The sequence below is a fragment of the Melanostigma gelatinosum genome, assembly GCF_949748355.1.
Source record: "Melanostigma gelatinosum genome assembly, chromosome: 21".
Lineage (NCBI taxonomy): Eukaryota > Metazoa > Chordata > Actinopteri > Perciformes > Zoarcidae > Melanostigma > Melanostigma gelatinosum.
In genome coordinates this window covers 14,340,056-14,363,646 of record NC_136654.1, presented here as the reverse complement: position 1 = coordinate 14,363,646, position 23,591 = coordinate 14,340,056, and the positions used below count along the sequence as shown (strand labels likewise).

General features: G+C 44.0%; 1 protein-coding gene across 1 annotated transcript in view; it reads left to right on the top strand.

Moving 5' to 3' along the window:
* Positions 1 to 7,279: 7,279 nt before the first annotated feature.
* etv4 (ETS variant transcription factor 4) overlaps positions 7,280 to 23,591 on the top strand; it is a 40,283-nt gene continuing 23,971 nt past the window's right edge. Inside the window, exons 1-4 of the mRNA XM_079293509.1 lie at positions 7,280 to 7,409; positions 7,980 to 8,070; positions 8,260 to 8,307; positions 13,346 to 13,399. Of these exons, the coding sequence (XP_079149635.1) occupies positions 7,353 to 7,409; positions 7,980 to 8,070; positions 8,260 to 8,307; positions 13,346 to 13,399 (250 nt within the window). The 5' untranslated portion in view covers positions 7,280 to 7,352. The remainder of the gene's footprint in view (positions 7,410 to 7,979; positions 8,071 to 8,259; positions 8,308 to 13,345; positions 13,400 to 23,591) is intronic.

Below are 23,591 nucleotides of genomic sequence, written 5' to 3'. Positions count from 1 at the left end.
TAAATTCACCAAAAGTTACCGTTACATAATGCCTCATTTAAATATTTAAACATAACATTTGATAAAACTTGTAATACAAAGAATGATTTTATTAATGTAAGTAATCAACTGGGGAAGTTTCATGGTGATATCTAAGTTTTTTTCACTTGGGGGGGTCTCTCCTTAAAAGATAAGGACTGTAATGTTCTATATTTATATTATTCTCATGAAAAGACCAAATCAAACAAGTTAATGATCCTATTAATGATTAGCCAACCCCATGTGTTACTCCTCTGAGCCATAGAGCTCCATTAACAACACATCAGTCAGCAACACAGTTACGCTGGATGAAATGTTCCTTTATTGCGATTAACACAGAGTTTATTTTGGAGGCAATCCCACATTCACCATCCCGCTGCCACAAATACTCACTAATGCATCAAATGTGTTTCAGTCCTCAGCTGAACTGTAGCGGGACGGGCTGAGTAGGCCAGAGCAGGCCAGACAGGCTGACTTTGGAGGGGAATGGCCGGCGAAACACATCGTTGGCTTTGGTCTTTTCATGAAATTTGACAAAGGCTGGGATTATTCTATCACTTGTCAACTGACTAATAAACCCAGCAAAAGAACAAACAATGCAAAAATAACCTTTTGAACATGCTAATATGTTGAAGTTGTGATATATTGTCTCTTGTTCTGCAGCGTCTGCGGATCGCTGTTGGGGAGCGTTTCGACTCGGCTTTGTGTTGTATGTCTGGCAGCTCAGCTGGACCGGTGCAGCTGCATGGCAGCTACTTCTCTTCGGAGGCTGCCAGTCCAAAAAACACCCCTATAAATGCTATTGTGCTCACCTGATTGATCTTTCACGGGCCCAGAGCAGGCCAGACAGGCTGACTTTGGAGGGGAATGGCCGAGGAATGGTCGGCAAAACAAACAAGCGAGCCAGTGTCTGCGGCGGAGGAGGTTGGGCCGCAGGTGGCTAGGAGGCACGCTTGGGTTGGCGCACTGGCCCTCGTCAGATGCCAACAGTGACATTTCCTGACTATGGCTATACACAAGCAGGCATCCCAGCAACGGCGCGGTGTCCTGGGGGAATGGAGGACAGGGGTGGATTTTACAGCACACACGAGCAAAAAGGGAGGAGGGAGATGTATGGGAGCCTATGCATTAAACATGACGCACTTTCTCATAAACGCACTAATAAAGATCTCTTTCTGTGTCTTTCTACTCACACACACACACACACAGACACACACACATACCTCCACTGAAGCACATCTGTTGCGGAGAGAGAGAGGCCGGGTCTCAACTGAGGAGAGCGAAGCCTGTCTGCTGACTGAACATCACTGCCAGGAATTCTACAGGGGTGGTGCACGGGTGGGAAGGTGTCCCAGGGTCTAAACCCCGGCAGAGGCAGTGGCAATCCCCCCTCTGCACAAGAGCACAACGTCAGGAGGAGTAAATCAAAATCCTGTAACATTTCCGCTCCGACAACCAAACACCGTCAATCGAAATGACTCACAAATCAACTTTTAGCTTTTTAGATATACAGCATGCTCACCTCCGGTTCTGAAAAGGGAAGCCAATGCTTTGAACTTGCAACCTTCCTGCACAGATCCTGTTGTTTGGGGCATTAAAGTAGTCGACATCATGTTGCTCTTGCATCAGTGCAATAGCCTGTGTAAGTGGGGTATGCTTTAAGGCGGGGCTACAGCCATGATTGACAGGTCTCTACCGGAGCCGTCTCCACATCACTCTGTCCAAATATGGTAACTTCCATTCACTGCTTGCAAAAAACAAGATGGCGACAGAAAAAAATCCCAAATGCCGAACTCAAGGCTTAAAAACTGTCACTATACACTTACATACATGGCACTGATGCGTGTCTGTGCACAGCAGCTATAACACGACAAAGACTACTTTAATGCCCCAAAGAACGGGATCTTTCCAGGAAGGTTGCAAGTTCAAAGAATCCAGCTTGACCTTTTTAAAAGGAAGTGCTCTTTGCTTAAAAAAGAAACAAGCATGCAACAAACATAGCTGGCTCTGTTTTGTCTGGAGGTATCTTCCGTTATGTATTGTTTGCTGAGAAAATATTCTCCTGGATGTAAATCAGGCGCTTTCGCTCAAGCAGGACACAAAGGAGGGGGGGGGGGGGGGGGTTCAGATTTGGCAAGGCGGTATAGTGAGGATGTGAGATGAATCAGGAAACTTGCGTGGAATTGATTTTATTTTTGGTCACCGTGGAAGAGAAACTGGAGGATATGGTTTGTCTCTGGGCACCGACATGCAAGCAAGTAACAAGGCCATGAGAACACACACACACTCTCACACACACACACACACACACACACACACACACACACACAGAGACAGACTGCCCTGTGTTTCACACGAGGAGTGTTTGCATTAGGAATCATTTTTCAGTTGGCATGGCACGTGAGAGAGGCCGCTCGTCCTCGGAAGCCAGATCCACACTCCAAACAAACCAGGGCTCCCTGACGGCCTCCAGCCGGAGAGTAAGTCCTGTTTGTTTTAATGCCCGGCGTTCACAATGAGAGCTTAATGGCACCCATGTACAGGGAAATTCCTGTTGTATCTCTTTTCTTTTTTGAAACGTGCAATATACGTGGATTTGGGAGCCTCTCTGTTGCCTCTCGACGGCTCTCAACATGGCAGCGGCTCGCAGCTAACGGCGCTAACAAGCAAACCACAGCGAAAGTGGTGAAAGAGCTAACAGCGATGACGTGAGGGGGAACCGGAGGGTGAGTCAGCTGCATGAGAGCAGAGCGTGAGTTAACCACTGGGGCACGCTCACATGCACTAACATGCACTTATTATCGGCTGGGGCTATGTCAATAAAGCAAAGAGAAGCTCTTATAACAACACAGAGTGACTTCTCAATGCTCTGAATGCCATGCATTGCACTTTTAAATAGGTTGTAATGTAGCAATCTCCAAGAGCTTTCGATTCCAAATCACAGCATTTTCACAACATTTTCACAACTTTTTCGATGATGTTCCTCAAATGTTTGTGTCTTGATTTGGTATTTTGAAAGGATTTTTTATCATTTTTATCGGGTGATCAAAAAGGATTAAATTTAGCACCAAATAACCCAGAAAAATGACACAAGTCAGCATGGGATATTTCCCATCATAATGTTCTAAGCACTTTTACACTTTCACAATGTATTTTATTCAGGTTATTATTGAGGTTACAATTTAAATTTTTCCTCCTCAAAAATACAAAAATGTAAACTTGGACACCCTTCATGTGCGGCTAAAGATCAGGTGATATGATCAGAAGCTCCAGAACAACATCTTTAATGCCACAATAATTTGGATTACAGTGTGATGAGGTTACATCAATAAATGAAAATAATATTTGTAGTATTTTCATGGAGGTAAAATTGAGAGTTGATGAAGACTGGACGTGTTTGGCGGTGCAGCATGCTTCCAGTAAGTCAGTCCCTGCGTGATGTCCTTGTTTTACCAAGGATCTTTACTTGTTATCAGTCACCATCAGCCTTATCAGGACCGAGGGAGGAGCAGGAGGGACGAGGGAGGAAGACGAAGCTCCAGAGAGAGGAAAGACGGAGAGGTGTTGTTGACGAGCACCCTCCCCCCAACAGACGCCTACTCCTTCTGTCTCTCCACATCCTCTTTTTTTTTCTTTCACTCCGTCTTGCGTCCTCATTCTTCCTCTCCCTTCATTCATTGCATTTTCTTTTGACGTCTCTCTTGAACGTCTCTCACTCCGTCCGTCAACCTCCACTCTCACTCTGCCTCTCAATAACTAGAACAGCTGAGGCTATAATAACATTTCACCCATCCATCAAGCAACAGCCAGCTTTGATCAATAAGCACTTTGAGTCCACTCCACAGCACCGCACTGAACTTAAAATGTCTCCCCTCTGTCTCTGTCAGTACTTATCTCTCTGCTGACAAAGCTATATTACACTCAGGGGTGGATGAGTATTACAGTAGATTTCACAATGCATTTTAGCGTTGTGTGTGTGTCTGTGTGTGTGTGCTGTAAATGAAACACACAGAGGTGATCCATGGCAGCTGCCTGTGTTCTTTACAATTTCAATTCATCCTAAAGGATCGAGAGAAGTTGTAGATCTTCTGCCTGTATCGATAGTAAATGAATCTCTGTGTAGGTGTTTAACGCCGCTGTTTCTGACAAATGTATTTTCTAAGTATGTCAACCACATCTGAATTAAATACACTTGCTTTTCAAACGCATGATGCATTTCAGGAATCAACTTTATTTAGTTTTCTGTCTAAAGTCACAAGACAGAACTTTTGTTTCATTCACTTCGTAAACAATTGTATGAATTTCACATGGAGACATTATTCATGACAAGCCACAGAAAAAGAGAAGGCATTTTCAAAAAATGGGAAATTTCGTGTCCAAAAAGCTCACATGCTTTGATGTCACATGGGGGTTTTCACGTGCAACTGTTTTTTTTTTTTTTGCAAGGGGAGGAATTTGCCAATGGTGGTGTGGTAACAACACAATAATGTTGAGTCATGCTGTAATATCTGGGACAAAATTATGACTTTTTCTTTCTCTGACCGTTTCATTTGAATGATTTTTGGAGGTCTGAAGAGGTAAAAGTGTCCGATGTAAGAAACAAGTGTCTCCGGCTGCGCTGGCTCTTTGAGGCTGTTTTTCAGCAATGTGGCACTTTGAGCTAAATGCTAAGATCAGCGTGCTAACACGCTCACAATGACACAGTGATGTTTACCTGTTTCCAAAAGAGTTTCCAAACTTTCATTTTTTGACATTTAATGAGGCTTAACCTCATTACAATTCATGTAAAGGTGTGTAAGATATCTCAGTCTGCACCAAAGTGGCGACCAACATCCCATCACAGAGACACCTCACCAGTGTGGCTAAAATGCTCATTTTCACTTACAAAATGGGAAGTTTTGTTTCCGAAGTTCACATGCTCTGAGGTCGTGTGGTCATGTGGGTTTGCATCGTAATAATGGAATAATGTTCAGTCGTGGGATCAAATGGGGTTGTGAAAAAACTACGGTAAGTCAGCACAGATCAGTTTTTCTTTCAGTTACCAGATGGAAGTCTTGGTCCGGTTGTGACCCCATATGACAGGTTAGTGGAGTTCAACTCAATCTGCTTGTTTCATTTGAAGCTTGTTTTTTTTTCGGGGAGGAGAAGAGGTGAAACTAACCAGCATTTAACCAAAGTAAGAAAGAAGCTACATTTTGTGTGACATATTTTACACAAATCCTTTTCACTTTTAAGGGAGCCATTGGAGGTGAAAAGAGTAAGATTTTGAGGTAATGAATATCACCATGAAACTTCTCCAGTTGATTACTTACACTAAGGCGATTATATTTTGTATTACAAGTTTTCTAAAATTGTAGGTTTAACTATGGAAACGGTACATTATTGTATTAATTATGTGATTCCTGAACAGAAATCTAAACATTGGATGAAGCCATGTTCAGAATCCTTGTTTCATTTTGTTGAGTTCGAGTCAAAGGTTTTTGATATCTGTCAACAGCTATTAAAATAATCTATATTCTCCATGTTTTAGGAATAAAATGTTGTATAAATGAGGCTCTGGTTCTGAATGATGTGTGAACAAACCCTTCTGTGTTGACCTTCAGAGAGAGCAATGAAAGTGTAAAGTGTGGTGTATGTAAGAGATTTCTGGATCAGTCTGAGAAAAAACTAATTTAGAGAAAACAGCTTTATATACGTTTAAATAACCAAATGAGGCATTATCTAATGGTATTTGTTGTTGAATGTAGGAGAAATCTAATGGGAAAATAAGTTAAATAAACACCTAAATGTGTTTCTGGTGTTTTCTCTCCACTATTCTGAAAGAAGACACGTTATGGACGCAAAATAGCTCAAAATCTCAAAACTGAGCCGTGTCTGTGCCTCGGTGTCTCGCTTTAATCCTTTAGATCCACTGAGAGACTGCGGTCTGGGAACCGCTGCTTTAGCCTATGGTTACTGGAGAGTTTAGAGTGGCTTAAATTGAATACAACAACTACTAAACAACCATAATGTTTGCTTCTGTAATATCCTGGAGGCTGTGGTGAAGCTGCACGCAGCAGCAATACTTATAGCCTGTTGTGATCATCTAAATGTGCAGACTTAAAAACCACAAGAATGCCAGAATGCTTGTCCCCTGAACTGATTTATGTCAGTGTTTAATGCTCATTTTAATGCACAGGGCTCCTGTAGAGGTGCTGCCACTTCTTGTTGCCTGGCTGTGATCACTTATTGTCAAAGGTGGAGGACTAGAAACATGAAGTGAAGTAAACAAAGTCAGCTTCTTTGAGTTTGTGCCGGCAGAAGAAGAAAAAAACAAGTCAGGACTTTCGTGCCAGGGCAGGTTTTTTATGAATGGAAGTTTTTTTTTCCGAACTTTCCCTCTCTCTTTTTGTGAATGAAAAACAACTGGAAAATCCAGTATAAAAAGCCCGCAGTTGCCGGCAGGTGATTGGCTGCTGTGGCGCAAGCTCCGCCCACGGTTGCTAGGAACCCGGCTGCCAGGCTTCCGATTGGCTCACGCGGGGGAACCGAGGCTTCATTCATAAGTCAGTGTATTCAACCGGACAAAGGCAAGAAATTCGAGCCCTTGAAAGAGGAAATGCGCCAATCACGAGCCTCGTCTGGCCCCAGCGAGAAAAGCAAGTCTCCCCATTCTCCCCAAATCATGTCTGGTACAGAAATGACAGCACAGCTGGCGCTCAATAGTCTCCTCGCTTCAACATAAAGGTGTTTAAACTCACTCTAGGTGCTTTTATTAGTTATTTCCCGTCGAAATTGTTTTGTTTTGTTGCTTAGACTCCACTAAAAAAAACATACATCTGTTTCCCGTCACAGTTTCAGCGCTGGACTGTTTCCTAAAGAGACTGGAGCCTGCCTGGTGATCTGGGCAGACGTGGCAAAGAGCCCGAGAAACAGGCTCCTAAATAACACTCATAATTCATGCACGCTGTACGACTCGTCCGACATGCTTTTAAATCACTTACAACACAAACGCACCAAAACAAAACAGCTTTATTCAGCAAAAAAATGTTTTTAAAAAATGTGTAGAAAGAGCTGCTTGAGGTGTAAAATGAACTTTACCTTAACTTAAAGGTAACGTGACGTGCTGTCTGTCACACGCACGCACGCACACACAAAAAAAGAGATTTGTAAAGAGGGCTGCAGCCCGCTGGGTAATCACTCGCCATCACTTCCCCTCGGCATTTTTTTGTGAATGGAGCTCATTATGCATGCAGCCTCCACGCAGCTCCATTCACAAGCAGCGCTCCCTCCTCTCTCTGCAGGCTGCGTGGATCTCACTCAACTCAGCCTAAATGACCACAAACGGTTAACGGATGGATTATAAGATGGATGGATATTTGGACCAGCAAGTGCCTTACACTTTAGCAAATGTACGTATGGATGAAGTCTTTCTGTTGATGTTAATGCTCGTGTTTTTTGACTCGGATACCCGGGGCTTTATCTCGCTCTCTCCGTCTCGCGTCTGCACGAGTTTTGGCTGAAGCAGCTGTGTGCGCGCGATACAAAAAAACTACTTCTCACCCCGCTTAAAACTAAAACAGAAAACAAAAGAATCTCTCCACAAACTTGAGCATAACAAGTGCTGCTTTTGGTGATGTTTGTCAGCGGGTTTGTTTGGTGGGATACTTCGGTTGAACAGCGCGTCAAAGCGTGCCAAATGGTCACTTTCTTCAGACGCAAACAGTGCGTTTGTTTTTCCCCAGATCGCCTCCACAACTGAGAAATGTGTTGTTTTCTGAGGAGCTTCACCTATAGCTGCAGTAGGCTCTAATTCGTAGCTCATTCTGAATAATTATTATTCATGACTTCTTTCTTTCTTTTCTTTTGTCAAACGTGTCTCCTTGGCTTCCCTTGCATGCCACTTTGAAACACGGCATTTTGACACTGATGTGCCCCGTTGAGAGTCTCACTTCTCCGTTAACATGTGTGGGTTTTTGCAGAAGTCGCATGGAAATGGGCCCCTAAATAGACTGTTGATGGCAGCGAAAAGGAAATACATGGACACAGAATTACCCCCTCAGGAATCTGAAGGTAAAGTAGTGGAAGTCTCTCTTTACATGACGCATGTTGACATCATATCAACCCCAGACAGGCAATGTCAGTCTGAGGCTTAGTTACTGCATTTAAATATCACAAGGATAAGAAAAATAACAGTGTGGCTTGACCTTCTGTAGTGTGCTCATTATTCACTCTTTCTTTTTTTTAAATCTTTCTCTCCAGACCTCTTCCAGGATTTAAGCCAGCTCCAAGAGACATGGCTCACAGAAGGTGAGATTTGCCTGCAGGCTGCCTTTCTTCTTAATTTGTTCTTTTCTGTGATGAGTCTCTCATTAATGACAGTCAAGAGGGTTGATGACGTGTCTGTCAGGAAACATGGGTGAACACAGAGACCTACAATTACCACAGAAACATGCATACTTTACCATTTTATTCAACTCTTTAGGGGTTATATCGTCCGTTTAAAGCATTTCTATCAGAGGTTGCTTCCAGGTTGTTCTGTCAGTCCAGCAGCGCTACAACAAACACGTATTAATGCACTTTTTATTGAAATGTTTTCATAAAACTTTGGTGAAAAAGACAGCCCTCTGAGCTCCCTTTAAGTGCCGTCCCGAACTGTCTGATGCAACACACATGCTCATAAACCATACAACACTTGAAAAAAGAAAAAGGCCAGAGAGAACACAGATGGGACATTATTAGCTTCGCGCATGTCCTATTTTGGCCATGTGGCATGCGTGCCAGCCAGCAGCCAAAGCAAACAAACAGGCTATTTGGCTTGTGTCACTCAAAGGCACATAGCGATGAAATGAGGCCCAGCCAGAGGCAATTGTCAGCTAGTAGACTTAATAAGTGCAATGATGACGTGAGAGCTAATAGAGTAATTATAATGTATGTCAAGAGGGAGAAAAAAAACAACACAAGCCGTGAGTCATCAACCTGTTTTTGTGAGTTTAAATGTGCTTAAAGCTGCAAGTAAGAATGAGAACTGCACCACGAGGTGTTGTGTCGGTTGCTTGAATGTGGAGGTTTAAAGAGGGAACGCGACTCATTTTTGACATTTAACGTGACCCGCATCAACCTGATGAAACCTGTTTGTAGTTGCTCATTGTCACTTTGTTTCAGCTTCACTGTGCAGAATGATGTTTGAGGTGGTTTTAACTTTCAGCTGTGATTGGAAATCAATCACAGTCTAATATGCAACTGATGCAAGTGTGATGTGGAGGGTTGAAGCCTCCATTAATGAGACTGGACATCTTGTGTCTTGTAGTTAAGTTGTCTGTATGTAATATTTAGAACTTCCAACAAAGTAATTTAACTTTTTTGGGGGTAAAAAAACCCATATCAGACACATTTTCATTCCAAGCAAAGTACTTTTTCTATGTCTGATGGGATTCTTTAAGTTATGGAAGATTGCATATTCTGTGTAAAAAGCGAGGAAATATAACAGAAAGTCCAACAAAGCAAGACAAACCTGCTTTGTACAATAGGTGAAACAATAAAACCAATCAATACAATAGGAACTACATAAAAAGATTGTATACGATGTATACAGCGATTTCTCATATTTATGACAAATATGATGTCACTTGAAAGCAGCACGGGGAGTCCCAGTGTTGACTTTGAGTCATACACAGTATGAAGCAGATCAGCAAACAACTGAGGGGAAGTAGAGCAGCTCCAATCAGAGCCACAGTGGACGCGGTTGTGTCTCTTCTGAGGACCAGGCTTTTAAATAGAGCCCTGCTACTGTTTATGGGAAACAATGCTGTGTCCTACGTTAGCTTTCTCACCTTTTCTCATTAAAGAAAACCCCGCAAGTTCACTTCACACCAGCGTCTCACGCAGACAAAGACCAGAGCCAGAGCCCATAAAACTGGAACAATGGGTGTCGCTTCAAAGTTGGAGCCTTATTTGTATTCACAGGTTTCACTGTAAAAGGCCACCCTTTAAAGGTTCAGGTTTTCTCACTTACCTCATGGTGGTGTATAGTCTTTTGGATGACTTCAGGTTTATTTGCCCAGGCTGAGATATCAGCCTCTGAGGTTCATGCCACCTCCTCACCACAATGGAGTCAAACTTAGTGTGTTGGGCTCAAAACTCTGAAGAAACGGATGAAAACATGTCTTCTTAGAAGCTTCCGTTGTGATCAGAGTTCACTGGAACTAGTTTTCCTCTGAAAACTGCTCACAACGAGTCCTGTGAGTGATTTGAAATAGTAAAGGAACGAGCTGGCTGTTGCTATTTAAATGTGTTAGTTTTAAAAGGTATAAGCAGCAGATTATATTCACCAACATTGTATTGAGGCGGCAGCAGAAATCTCAGAAACTGATATTTAAAAACCTGTGCCAATGAAACCAACATTATCTGTATGACTAGATACCACTGTAAGAAAAATGAGAAGTGAGTGTTATTACTAACATCACTTCATGTACAAATTGGACGATAGCTTATCGTTGAGTCATAGAAAAAAAGCAAGACAGAAGTGTAACTTTATCAAAGTGTTGTTTAAGCCGAAGTACTGGCTTGTTTTCAGCTTCCCCGGCTAAGACCTCTCCTTTCCTGTTGCATTAATTAAAGACCTTATCATGACTGATTGCAGTTGTGAGGGATTCACCAAGACTGTAAAAGCTGCATAGCTGGAGGGAGTTTTCGTCTTTTTTTTTTTTTTTTTTTTTTTTTTTTTTTTTTGCCAAAGCAGAGCGGAAACGAGCGAGAAGTACTGAATGGCAGGAGTTCAGGAGCTTGTCACATCTTGTCCCATTTTGGCCTTTAGGTTTATATGACTGAGGCTGCTTAGCTCCTCCCAGGATCTCCCACTGAGAGAGAGAGAGAGAAAAGTCATTCAAGGTGCCTGGAAGCATCGGGGAGAACATGCGTCTGCAGCTCGTATAAACACACTTTCCTTCTTGTGCTGACTTGCATCTCAAAGCCCCTGACGAGGTGTTCCTGGAAACAAATCAGATGCACGTGCAAGCGCTCGTGCACACGCAGGGAAGCGCACGAGGCAGGCCTACCATCATGCCTGGTGCTCGTCCTCCCGTGTTTCTTTATGAGGTCCAGCATGTTCCGTTGTGGACATGTTGAAACCAGTGGATGTGATTGATTGTTTGCTCTGCAGAACCAAATATTGGCCCCTGCTCTGTCTCACACAGCAGCTTTATTTCCCCCCCCCCCCCTGAGGGCGACAGACTGAAAAAGTTAAAAGGGGGTAATATTATTATGGTATATAGTAAGCCACAGGATGCAGCGTTGTATAAGAGATCGATTCAATTCATCCGAACATGCTCCGAGATGCCATCATCCGGTTTCCTCTGAACAGGAAGGAGGAGTGTGAGGACAAGAAAGTGGATTTGAATTTCTTATTTCCTCTTTTTGTCCTCTGTCTCTGTTGCTCTCTCTCTCTCTCTTTTGACTTTTGGTTTCTGTGTTGTGAGTCATTGTCTGGAAACCATAATGGCGGGTGAAGTGATAGAAGAGGCTGTTGAGGTTGAACGCTGGGTCAGATTTAGGTTCTTGAGTGAGACTACATTCACACCCCTTGTTGCAGAGTCATGTGGATCCTGCAATTGTCTACTTTTAAGATGAGGAAAAAAAGAGATAGATCGACAAGGAAGTTCTATTATTTATGGCACACGCAGGGAAGCGCACGAGGCAGGCCTACCATCAGTTGCAGCTGAAGTATGCGTGTCATGAGACGGAGAGGACGAAACCAGCGGGCAAATTTGGGCTGTGAAACCGCCAGAGGCTTAGGCGGGGATACTGTAACTCGCTGATGTTACGGTAATCTCTTTGGCAGACAAAGTCTCATTTCTAGTGAGCGAGTGGCGCTGAAGTACCCGCAACATGGTACCACTGTGTTTTGTAGACCATTACCCCCCTGATTGAGTTTGTGATATTTAATGATAGCCATCAACTTTTCCCTAGCAGTTAGCTCGTACTGTGACGTAAGTGTGAGGAGCAATGGAAACACTTTTATAAAAACTCGGGGCGCTGGAGCGTTGCCAGATTAAAAAAAAAAAAAAAGGTCGCCAGCCCTGCTCCTCGTTCTTTGGGTGAGATCATTAATGCGGCGTTAGGAGAACAGCAAATGCCATCACGCTCATGGTTAAGTGGGTGAATTTGACCTCCTCACCCCTACCAGGGTGTTGGCAGTCAAATGATTTGAGCTGTTTGTGTGACTGAAGCTCCAAAGGGACAATTGTGAATGGGTTTGGGTTCCTAAAAAGAGAAGCGGTACAATAGAGTCTGTCGAGCTCTGCTGCACCTGGGCTTGGCATTTAAATAATGAGATCCTCAATGAGATTCATCATCAGAGAGTGTCTCATTCAAACTGAAATTGTACACCACTGCAAGTGAGTATAGATCGGCTGGAGATATCGCACATAACACATCACTGTATTGACTTTTCTATTTTTACAAGTCATTGTGAGCTGGCTGTAAATTGTCTCAGCGCCGCAAACAATATGTAATTAAATATGAGTGTAGCTGTATAAGCTTCAACCTTGACTTCTTCTGGATTCTAGTCCTTGTTTCCCATTCGGAGCAATGCCTCATCTAAGCAGCAGATGAAATCCAGACCACCTCCAGATTGTCAGGCAGAGTCCCCAATACTTTGGAACAAGGTGAATCTAAATAGCTGGGTCGTCGCACCGCTCGACAGATTTCCTCACTCGTTGAGCCGGAACAGCCTGTTTAGTCTGTCTGGATTTCCACAATGGAAATGGAAAGAAACTGGTCATCAGCTGGTTGTAAAAACGATCTCTGACTAGTTTGGGTTGTTGTCTTGAACAGGATGTATTAGTGGAGTTGGGCGGGGGGGGGGGGGGGGGGTTAATAAAATGGTCATTGGGGGAAAATGGGATTGTGAAATATAAACATACTTTGGAAAGGACGACATTAAATGACCTGCAATAAATGCTTTTTATTGTGAAACGTTGCAGGATGAAATACCCTTTTTTTAAATGAGATTTAAGAATATTGGATTATTTCACAATTTCATGGTTTTCTTTGTGTTTATTCATCACATATTGAGCACTTTACATAAAGGCCATGATCGTAACTCAAAGGAAACCAGGCTGGCAGGTTAACATCATGCCATTCAGGAGCTCCATGTTCTTGCGTATTGATCCATGTGATGAGCAAAGTGCTGACATGCTGCAAAAACCCTGCCTGAATGAAGCCCAGCCAGACTCCGATTTCAAGAGGAAGAATACGGCCGAATGACGGAGGAACGGATGAAGAAGTATAATTAAAAAAATAATAATGCTACATTTTTGGTTGCTCTTTCTTTCCCGTGTAATTTCAGCTCAGGTTCCTGACAGCGATGAGCAGTTTGTTCCTGATTTCCATTCTGAGAACTGTGAGTACTTTCAATTTCTGTGTCCTCAAAATACCCGAAAATCAGATTTTCTGACGATATATTGCAGAGACAGATCTTTTTTAATTTATTTATTATTGTTTATTCAATCGGGCATCGATCCGTGCACATGGGCGAGACTGTCTCGCGTCATCTTTTGGATTCGTCCAGTCGGCCTGCTCGTGTAGTTGCAGCTGAAGTATGCATGTCATGAGACGGAGAGGACGAAACCAGCGGGCAAATTTGGGCTGTGAAACCGCCAGAGGCTTAGGCGGGGATACTGTAACTCGCTGATGTTACGGTAATCTCTTTGGCAGACAAAGCTATGCAGAAACAGAAGGCCTAATGAGCCGGCCACCGTGGGGTGAATTTGGGTGCCGGCGTTACGTGCTGCCGTCGCCCATTTGCATGCCTTTGAAAAGCTGAAAGGGTACGGCCCAGGAAACCAGTAAAAAAAAAGAAAAGAATCAGGGCCCAGGTACAAAGATGGCCCTTTGTGCACATCGGAAGGTGTAAAATGGAAAAGCAAATTCCTTGGCTGCACAACTGAGCCGGCTATTTGAATGAGTTTCCCTTTCTTGTTGTGTCTTAACAATGGCGGTTCAGGATCAGGGTGGGAATACGTGTCGCTCTGCAAACAGTGTTTTTCTGTTCCGTTCAACGCACTGCAGGCGTCGCCATCTCTCGCAATGACACTGAAATGGTTTTAAAAAACCCGTCAAGAATAATCTCATCCCCAAAGTGGAACTGACAGCTTTCAGTCCCAGTCAAAGGCACTTCCTCTCGTCTCTTGTGTGTAAACATCGTGGGCTCTAACCAGCTCCGGGTCACAAGTGCTCGGCCCCCTCGGTGACACATGGCCTGTGCGACATTGTCGCTGTCTGTTGGACCAACAATGCGGAGCAGGAAGTGCAGATGAACCCCGAGGGCACGCAGGGGTCGTGTCTACTTAACCCCCCGTGACCTGTCAGCCAATCAGCTGTCAGGCCTCTGCTAACGGTTGACCAGGGTATGATTTGCAGGGTCACGGGGCTCCGGTTTGACGGGCAGCTCACTTATACGCTGCAGAGACACTCCCGCGTTGACAGACAGTGGCCCTGCTGGTCACAGTCAATAGCCGCAGAGTCAACTTTGTAATATCTCCATTCAGCTTTCATTTCGGGACAATTCCAGCTGACAAGCGACTATAAATATATTCATCTTTGTTTGTTCTCGATTGTGCGTGTGGTTTATTAAAACTGCAAGAAAGGCTCATATGTTTCCCCATACTGAGCGACATTCTCAGGGTCTGGTGTACTTCTAAAAACAAGTGACTCACCTGTTTTGAAAACTCGAGCACATAAAAGAAAAAGAGCATAAAGCAAAGCCCTAATCCCAGTTGACCGGAATATAGTTGAGGCTTGCATTGAACAAAACGGCGCCCTGGTAAAAATGAAACATTGTTGTTCACTGAGTCAGGTTGTTACCTGCATGGGTGTGGTGTTTAGATGGAGAGAGGGAGCCAGAGAAACAGCAGAAGAAGAGAAGCAAAAACACTGCGACATGTAGGAATGCTAGATTGGGGAAGAGAAGGGGGGGGGCAAATGAGGGATTGTGCAATACCTGCACATCTGGTAAATCTATCTCATGTGGTCCATTCTCCCCTCGGTTCACAGCTAACAAGCGTGCTCTGTCTGCAGGCTGCCATTGAGGGAAGGTTATGCAAACATGCAACTTTTATGTACTTGCTGACGTGTGTGTGTGTGTGTGTGTGTGTGTGTTAAAGGTAATTGAGCCATTGGTGATAACAGTACACCACAGTTTTCCTATTGAACTAAACGTGATTTGGCCTCGCACCATCGCCTGAAGGAGGAGGATGTTATTTATTTTATTATTTTTATCTGGCGCTCATCAGGAGGAGATGAGGATTAATGTTTCATTTTTTGGCGTTGACAACACCTTCGGGGGGGGGGGGGGTGTACTGCCCTGGCGCTGGGCTGTCGGAGTGACTCCTTTGTCTGTTCACTTTGCCTGCGGGGGAGAAACACATGGAGGTGTCACTCAAATTCATGGTGAAGATACTTCAGTAAAAATAGTTTGAACATGTTCGCTGCTTTAAAACCGCCCAACAGGCCGACGTTTCGGAGCGTTCGCCGAGGCGCTGCCTGCTCCGAGAGCTCGTTCCTCTTTGTCCCAAGTATGTTGTTTACACTTGGAGCAGCAGAGATGTGACCCATTCATAAATTTTCTTCCCTGTGTGCGTAAGAGGAAGTGTGTCTCTCCCTCCCCCCTCGCTCTCTCTCTCTCTCCCTCTCTCTCTCGCTCCTCTGCTGCTCTCTCCATTCATAAAAAAAGCCCTACAGTACTACAGACCCCCCCCTCTCTCTCTGACACCCCCTCCTCTCCAAGTGGATACTCCAAACCCCTCCCTCCCTTCCTGTGTCTGTACAAACTAAGTCGAATTAAAAAATCTGGACGACCCCCCCCCCTTTCCCTTTCTCTCTCTCTCTCTCTCTCTCTCTCTCTCTCTCTCTCTCTCTCTCTCTCTCTCTCTCTACCTACACACACACATTGAGTGTTCCAAGATGTGAACTAATCCAGCGATTTCGGAGCTGTGTGGGACGATTGTTTAGTTTTGTGCCTTGCAGTAATTATATAGGAAGTTGTGGCTGTAGAATGCCGTTACAGTGTTTTTCAGAAAGCAAGTTTAGCAAAAAGAAGAGGAGAGGAAAAGAGAGAATAGAAGCTGAACTCCAAAGTCTTCCTCTTCCCTTTGATTTTCATATATATATATATATATATATATATATATATATTAGTATACAATGCAGAAAAATGTAAAGAACAAGGTGGCATCTTCAAAAAACAAAGACCACAGAAAAACAGCAAATCCTCCCAATTGAGACGGTAGAAGCAGGTAATATTTAATAATATGTACAAAAAAGGACTTCAATTATTGCAAAAGTTGCATAAACAAAAAGAGAAAAGAAAGGAGCAAAGAGGGAGATTCCAGTATCCCAGCTCTAACCGACTCCTCGCAGCAGTGCGTCTCTCTGGCTCCGTGTGTTCTGCTTTGTCATGAATTCACAGCCTTCCTCTTGTTTTTGGGTTGTTTTTCTGGGATCAGAACCGGCCCAATCAGGCTCTGATTTCTGAGCATGGGGCGATGGGCGAGTCTCTCTCTCTCTCTCTCTTCCCCCCCCCCCCCCCGAAAGAGAAACATGCAGCTCTGTGTTCCCCGCTTTCCAAAATACAGCTGCTATGCAACAAAGTGCGCTAAAAAACAGCCAGGTCTCTCTCTCTCTCTCTCTCTCTGTCTCTCTCTCTCTCTCTCTCTCTGTCTCTCTCTCTCTCTCTCTGTCTCTCTCTCTGTCTCGCTCTCTGTCTCGCTCTCTGTCTCTCTCTCTCTGTCTGTCTCTGTCTCTCTCTCTCTCTCTCTCTCTCTCTCTGTGTCTCTGTGTCTCTGTCTCTCTGTCTCTCTCTCTCTCTCTCTCTCTCTCTCTCTCTGTCTCTCTGTCTCTGTGTCTCTCTCTCTGTCTCTCTCTCTCTCTCTCTCTCTCTCTGTGTCTCTTTTTAGGGAGACGAGGTGTCTGTGTTTGTTGTGGCGTTCTTTGTTTTGCTTACTAGTAAAATGGTTGATTTCTCTCACGTGAACCGATGATTTATTTTGACAGCCTCTCATCCACTTACTCATGCGCACACATAAACACAGTTGGCCTGGTGAACACACGCACACACACACGCGCACACACACACACGCACACGCACACACACACACACACACAAACTTCAGCCCTGCAGTTTTATGAATGGGTTGGTTGTGAAAGACTGGCACATTGAGTTAAGGGGAGTGAACCTCCATTCATGGCAGTGGTGGGAGGGGGGGGGGGGTTATTCCACCACTAACACCTTTGAGAGGTGCAGGCCTAGTTTTTCAAGATCTAGCCTTTTTTGGGGGAGAATGCAACTTCATGCTTTCACTTTTGTCTTTATCTTTGGTTTTGGTTTTCCGAGAGTTTCTTTCTAATTTGTTTTCCATTAAGGATCCTTAAAAACAAGACTGCTAGTTTACGACATTATTCGGTCATCTTTAGTCGATCCAATCCAATGAAAATGGGTTTGTAAAGGCCAGGCATGTGGAGTAATAGGCGTTTAACAGCTTCCAGTGGGGAAGTAAAAGCTGTACTTCTGCGTGGTGATTCAGAACAGCCCCGTCAAAGCCGGGGGGCCGCAGGGATTTCAGCCAGGCAGCACAACCCGAGTGTCAGCGGCATAGCTTTGTGAATGGACGGCAGTGTGTGTTTTATTCCATGGGAGTGAGGGGAGATGTTTGTGTGTGTCAGTACATCCCTGTGATGCTCGTACGTATTTCTAGGTTGGTCTTGGTGTGTTTTCTCTCCAGCAGGACGGCTCTGCCCTCTGCAGCTGGAACGTTTTCTCTTTCGGAAGCGAGCGCAAACCAAAGAGAGCGACGGATGCCGTGAAAGAGACGGGCGAGGCCGTAAAAACAACAGTAGTTGAACTTGAAGCGGTCGTTAAGAAGAAGATGGTGGTGTGAAGTCCAGTTCGGACATGTGTGTGGCCAATCAAGCAAACACACTTCCCCTTGACTTCTATGAGAGTTTTCATTTTCTCAACGTTTGCTGAAAGTTACTCACTCGTTATTTCCCTTCTCTTTCAGTTCCGCCATGATCACCTAATCTACCGAGATTGACTAGTAATAACATCTAGCGTTGAAACTCGTAGTGTAATAAAGACGGTGTGCATTTTATCAAAACAATGCTAAAGCCATATTCTAGTTTATTTTAAAAAACTCACCTGAGGCCTTTTAAAAACGGCCGTAGTTTGGCCACCAATGTTCTAAGCAGATTTCAATTTTTGGGTCCTATTTCACTTTTCATTCGTGCAACGCCATGAGCAAAGACTGTCTGAGAGTGTGTGTTCTTATCCCCATTTGTCTCTACTGTGACGGGCTTTCCACCTCGTTCTAGTCGGCTTTTACCCTAAATCCTGTTTCTCGCCCCATCAGAGTGTCGTCGCAGTGCCACCACGTTCACAGAACTTGGCAGTTACTTTTAAAGATTGAAGTGTCTTCTTAACCCTAAAAGATGATGGCCAAAACTATGAAAATAAAATCCAGGTTGTAACAAAGCAGAATTATGCTCTTAAGAGCTGTTTTTGCTCTCCTTTCTTGGCCAACAGTCCTCCTCAGAGCTCACAGTTTTCCACTTTCATATGCTTGACAATCCAAAACGCACCCTGCATGTGAGCGGAGGAGGTGGCTGCAGAGGGTGGACCTTGTAGCAAACTGCTGACACAGACCGGTAGGTGTGTAGAGCGAGCTGAGAGCCAGCGTACGGCCGTATATCGACCCCGGAGAGGAGCAAGAGGAGATGGAGGGGGTTGATAGATGACTGGATAAAGATAAAGTGCAGATAAATCAGCATGAAGGCAGATAGGCGAAGGAGAGGGGTAAGAAGGAGAGGGGTAAGAGCGGGTCAAACCTGCCGTCAAGATCCTGATCAAGAAACGGAGAGAGGGTGAAAGGGAGGGTGATGTGTGTGTGGGGGGGCAGGAAGAACTGTGGATGTGGCATTTACGCCGATAATTTCAAGCAAGGTGTCCCGGCCTTTCTGTGTGTGTGTGTGTTATCTCCTTCTGATAAGGCAGATTTCGCCTTGAAACACCTGCTGGAAACACACGTACATGCATTGCTACAAAGGAGAACAAACAAATGAAACACTGCACACACACCCACACACACACACACACACTCTCCTCCCTCACGTCCACGATACCCTGGTGGGCAGCGGGAACTCATTATATCATTTCAGTAACAGTGTGGGGGGTGGATCGATCGCTCCATTAAACATTAAGAGGGGACAGCTATATTGGGGAGTGAGGGATTGAGAGAGAGGAGTCAATATTGTGCCAGATTAATTACATCCACCCCTCGCCTGTGACGGGATGACCCTCTCGCTGCACATGTCCCGGGACAGGGATGTATTGTATCGGCTCCACTAAATAGCAATGGAGCGGTGAGATTTACGACTGGTCAATGGCCATTTATAAAAAGCCAACGAGGCACAATTGAAAGGGAAGTGGACAACAGGGAAAACGTGAGATGTCAGAACATTTACCGCTTCAAATCGAGATCCCTTGATGCTATAAGACCATGGAAATATTACGTTTATTATTATATATTTTCTTTTTACAATATCAGGGTTGTGTAAATACACTGTGAACTCTCATTTGTGCTTGGAAATCTCAATCACATCCTGGCTGAGGTTGAATCCTCATCTGCTTCGGAAAGCACACCTTAATCATCTCCGGCACTCCTAACGGGGGTAAATTAGTATTCTTTGTCCATGGCTGACATCCCACACCAGTGCCGACTGATATCCCGTTCATTGAGAAGACACAGAGCTCAAAGTGCAGGGGTTCTCCTGAGAAAGAAAATAAAAGCTGAGAGCACTTGTTAAAACAAGAACATCCCCATCACTTCAGATAAATACTGCAATCGATTTCCAGTTGAAAAAAAAGGGAAGTGAAACCTTGACGTTTGCAGAAAAATGTACTGTGCCACTGGTTTTCCCACAATGGGTGTCATGCAGCTCTACATCCTGTTAACCAACACAATGATGCATCACAAAACATTCAATAATGTGTGTGTGTGTGTGGGATTTAAAAATATATTTATTTTTAAATCCCATTTGTGAGAAGTGCCACGGTGCTGTCTCGGCCAATCATCTGTGTCGCTGATTGTACTTTCCAACAATCTCGTTAGGCTTGTTTGGCAGGTATCTGACAACCGTTCTTTAAATATTCAAGGAGCCTGAACCATTATCAGATGGGAGAGGACGACCTGTAAATCAGATAGAGCGGACACTAATGGATGCAACACTCCTGGGCTCCCTGAGCAGACCGATACTGAAGCCACTCTTGGGCCTGTTGTCTCTTATAGAGATGAGGATGAGTTTGTCAGTGCTGGCCAGGCTGCTTCTCTCGCTCTCTCTCGCTCTCGCTCTTTATCTGTGTCTTCCTGATTGTGCAGTGACCTGAGCGAACACACACATGTCCAGCACATGTTTCCATGCATCAGTGGAATGACTGGATACACTCTGCAGTCCAAACGGTCTGGATCATATTGTATCGCCTCGCTTCCCTTCCCTCTCTCTCTCTCGCTCTGAATTTTTCCACTGAACTATAACCCACAAAGCCAAAACACATGAATACATATTTCATCAAAATAGAGCAAACACCTGAATCTTCCCTTAGTTATACAATATATGAGCTGTGCTTTGGTACTGAGGTGTCAATGCATTATCATATTCGTTTCTTCACTTGGGTTGAATGAAGTTTAGCTTTGATTTTGAATGGAGATACATTTCAAATGTTGCCCAGTAGACAATGTTATCCTTGACACCACTTTAGACATAATGAAAGGACATGGGTCATATAGTGGCAGGTGGGGTAAAGCCCCACCTACTGGCAATATAAGAAACGTGTGGTTTTAGAAATGTATATTATTCTGGATTAATGTATGAAATGAAAATCACAGGTTGCTGCTGTTAATTATCATTCTTCCACAATTTAAGGTCAGTAGCTGAATATGTGTGGGGAAAACCCCAATGCGCCTTTGCCAATGACAGCGGATGGTGCAAACTGGATGCCAATTTGGCTGATTATGTGGTGCCCAGCTGCGATTTGATTGGCTATTAGCCACGTACTGTTGTCGTCACTCGCTAGTTTGCAGAAGTCCCTAAAAAAGATGGCAGCAGTGTTCACCGTGAACCAGTGGAGTATCTTCTACTGTACACAATTAAAAGTCTGTTTAACTTGAGAGTGTGTTTTTACTTGGAGGGGATGGCACCTGGTCAAAATCTGATTTTTGGGATCTCCAGCATCTTCTTAAGAGGATTACCAAACATGAAAGTAGCAGGACATCACGGTAGAATTGGGATTTTTTGGCAGAGCAAACATAATTGACAACGCATACGGCCGCAGCAGAAGTTAACGTCTTAATTGAGAACCGGTATGTGTGCTCAATTGGATTATCACCTGTGTGGGAAATGGCGCATTTATGTCAAATTATGTAATATTCTGGAATTCATGTGACTTTGTGTCGTGAAGTTAACGTTACTTTTGAATCGCACATCTAATGCTGAATGTATTCAATCTTATTTGTATTCATTATATTGATCTCTTTGTAACGTATGTCACTGATTTTGGGGTAAAATAATCAGCCTAAAATAGCATGAAATAATATATTTCTGGGTTTGTCAGGCTAAAAACTTAACCTAACTTTAAAAAAAAAATCCTTCTTCTTGTGAAGTTGTCATTGGTCATGCACTGTGTGCTTTTACTTTCCATCCAAACGTTTAGTGCCCATAAAAACAAAGCTAGAAACTTAGAAATTACACCCAAACTTGGCCTGAGAAAGTAAAACACTCTAAAATTACAATGAAAGTACATCTAACTTATAATGCATGTTTTGACTGTCAAATTCTTGTAAATGACACCGTTGCTTCTCCCTATTACGCCTCCCTCTCACCACAATGGAGCCATGTACGCAGCTATGCAACTAATGTTGCAAGCCACGTGTGAATCAATAGCTTCCTCTTTAACCTTTTTAAAACCATTGTGGCATAATTGGCATCCTTGGTTTTTATTGATCCGCCGCCACATAAGGGATCAATTGGCACGAGTAGTGGAACCAGGTGTAGCCTGTCGCACTCTTCCAGCTTGCTTTTATGTGTGCGTACTGAGCGTGTTTGGGTTATCAGCATTTAAGAAACTGAATTCTTGACATCAATAGAATTATTGATGTATGTAACAATTATTAATGATTATTAATATAAACGGGGCACCACCCTGCGAACAGGGACCAATAACCAAACGATAAAACTAAGTCTCATAATTAGTAGTCACTCATAATGTCAATAGTCTGCGTATGACTATACATTCAGTGACAGTGAAGGTTTTTAAGTTCGAGCACCGGCTACTACATACAGTCTTATCAAATACATATGCACAAGTAATCACAGACGACTGCTCCTGAAAGTATAACAGAGTTTATTGAATCAAAATAATAAATGATCAAATCAATTAATATTGCAACCAACAAACATTATCATACAATTTTATATGCCTAAACTAAAGAATGAATAAAATGGATGAGGGTGTATGTCTGTGTGTGTATGTGTATGTGTGTGTGTGTGGGTCTGTGGGTGAACAGGAAGGAGTCTTACAGCTACGCTAAAGACTACAAAGATGGCGGCGTCGAGTGACGCTGGCCAAAGGGGAGGGGCCTTAAGAACTACAGCTAGAAACTACAAAGATGGCGGAGTCGAGGGACCCGGACAAAATGGCAGAATGGGGCTGCTGTGCGTAATTCACGTTTACCTGGGCAGCACGTGATGTGAGGCGCTCGTTTGAACGAGGTTCCCCAGGGGTAGAATTCGGAGCTGTGTGTGTGTGTGTTTCGTGAAAGGAGGAAAGAGAAAAAAGGTGGGGGCTCATGAATCAGACTTCTGCGCGCGGTGCGCGTTGTAGTGAGCCTGAGTTGGCTGGCTCTATCACGCATAAATATACCGCTGTCGTCTTGAGAACTGCCGGTAACTTATGCCGTGATAAACCACGCACCTCAGCTCACTCACCGAGTCGAGTTAATGAAAAGAGAACTTCCACACGGAGTGGAAGACAATGAATGAAATTAATCCCAAAGAAACAGTCATAGTTGATACACGAATACAGCGGAGCTTCTCTGCTCCGTAATGATTGCGTAATACCTCAATATCACGCGACAGTCTTAAACACACGAAAACACGGGAATATCAACATATACATGAATGGCCTGAATTAAACTTAAGTTAATTTAAGCTAAGCTATGCCCAAATGCCAAGAATCTTACTTGTAGATGCTTCGTTGCAACGTGGAAGTGTTTGTGGCAAAGCTGTCCGTTTTCCTCGTCGGGAAGGGGGACAGGGGGGAGCTTGCGGGTCGGCGCGGCTTTGCTCTGGAGCAAACGCAGACGTGATCTGTCCTCGCGGCAGGGAGGGTGATCTAACTTCGGCTGACGGCGTGGTACGTGCGTCTTACCGGGAATCGTCGGTGAAGGAGGGAGGCGTTGTCGTCTTTCCTTCGCCGGAATGTGTGCACCAAAAGAAAAAGGGGCAAAAAGCGCTGAACTGATCGCTGAAGCAGATTCGTTATC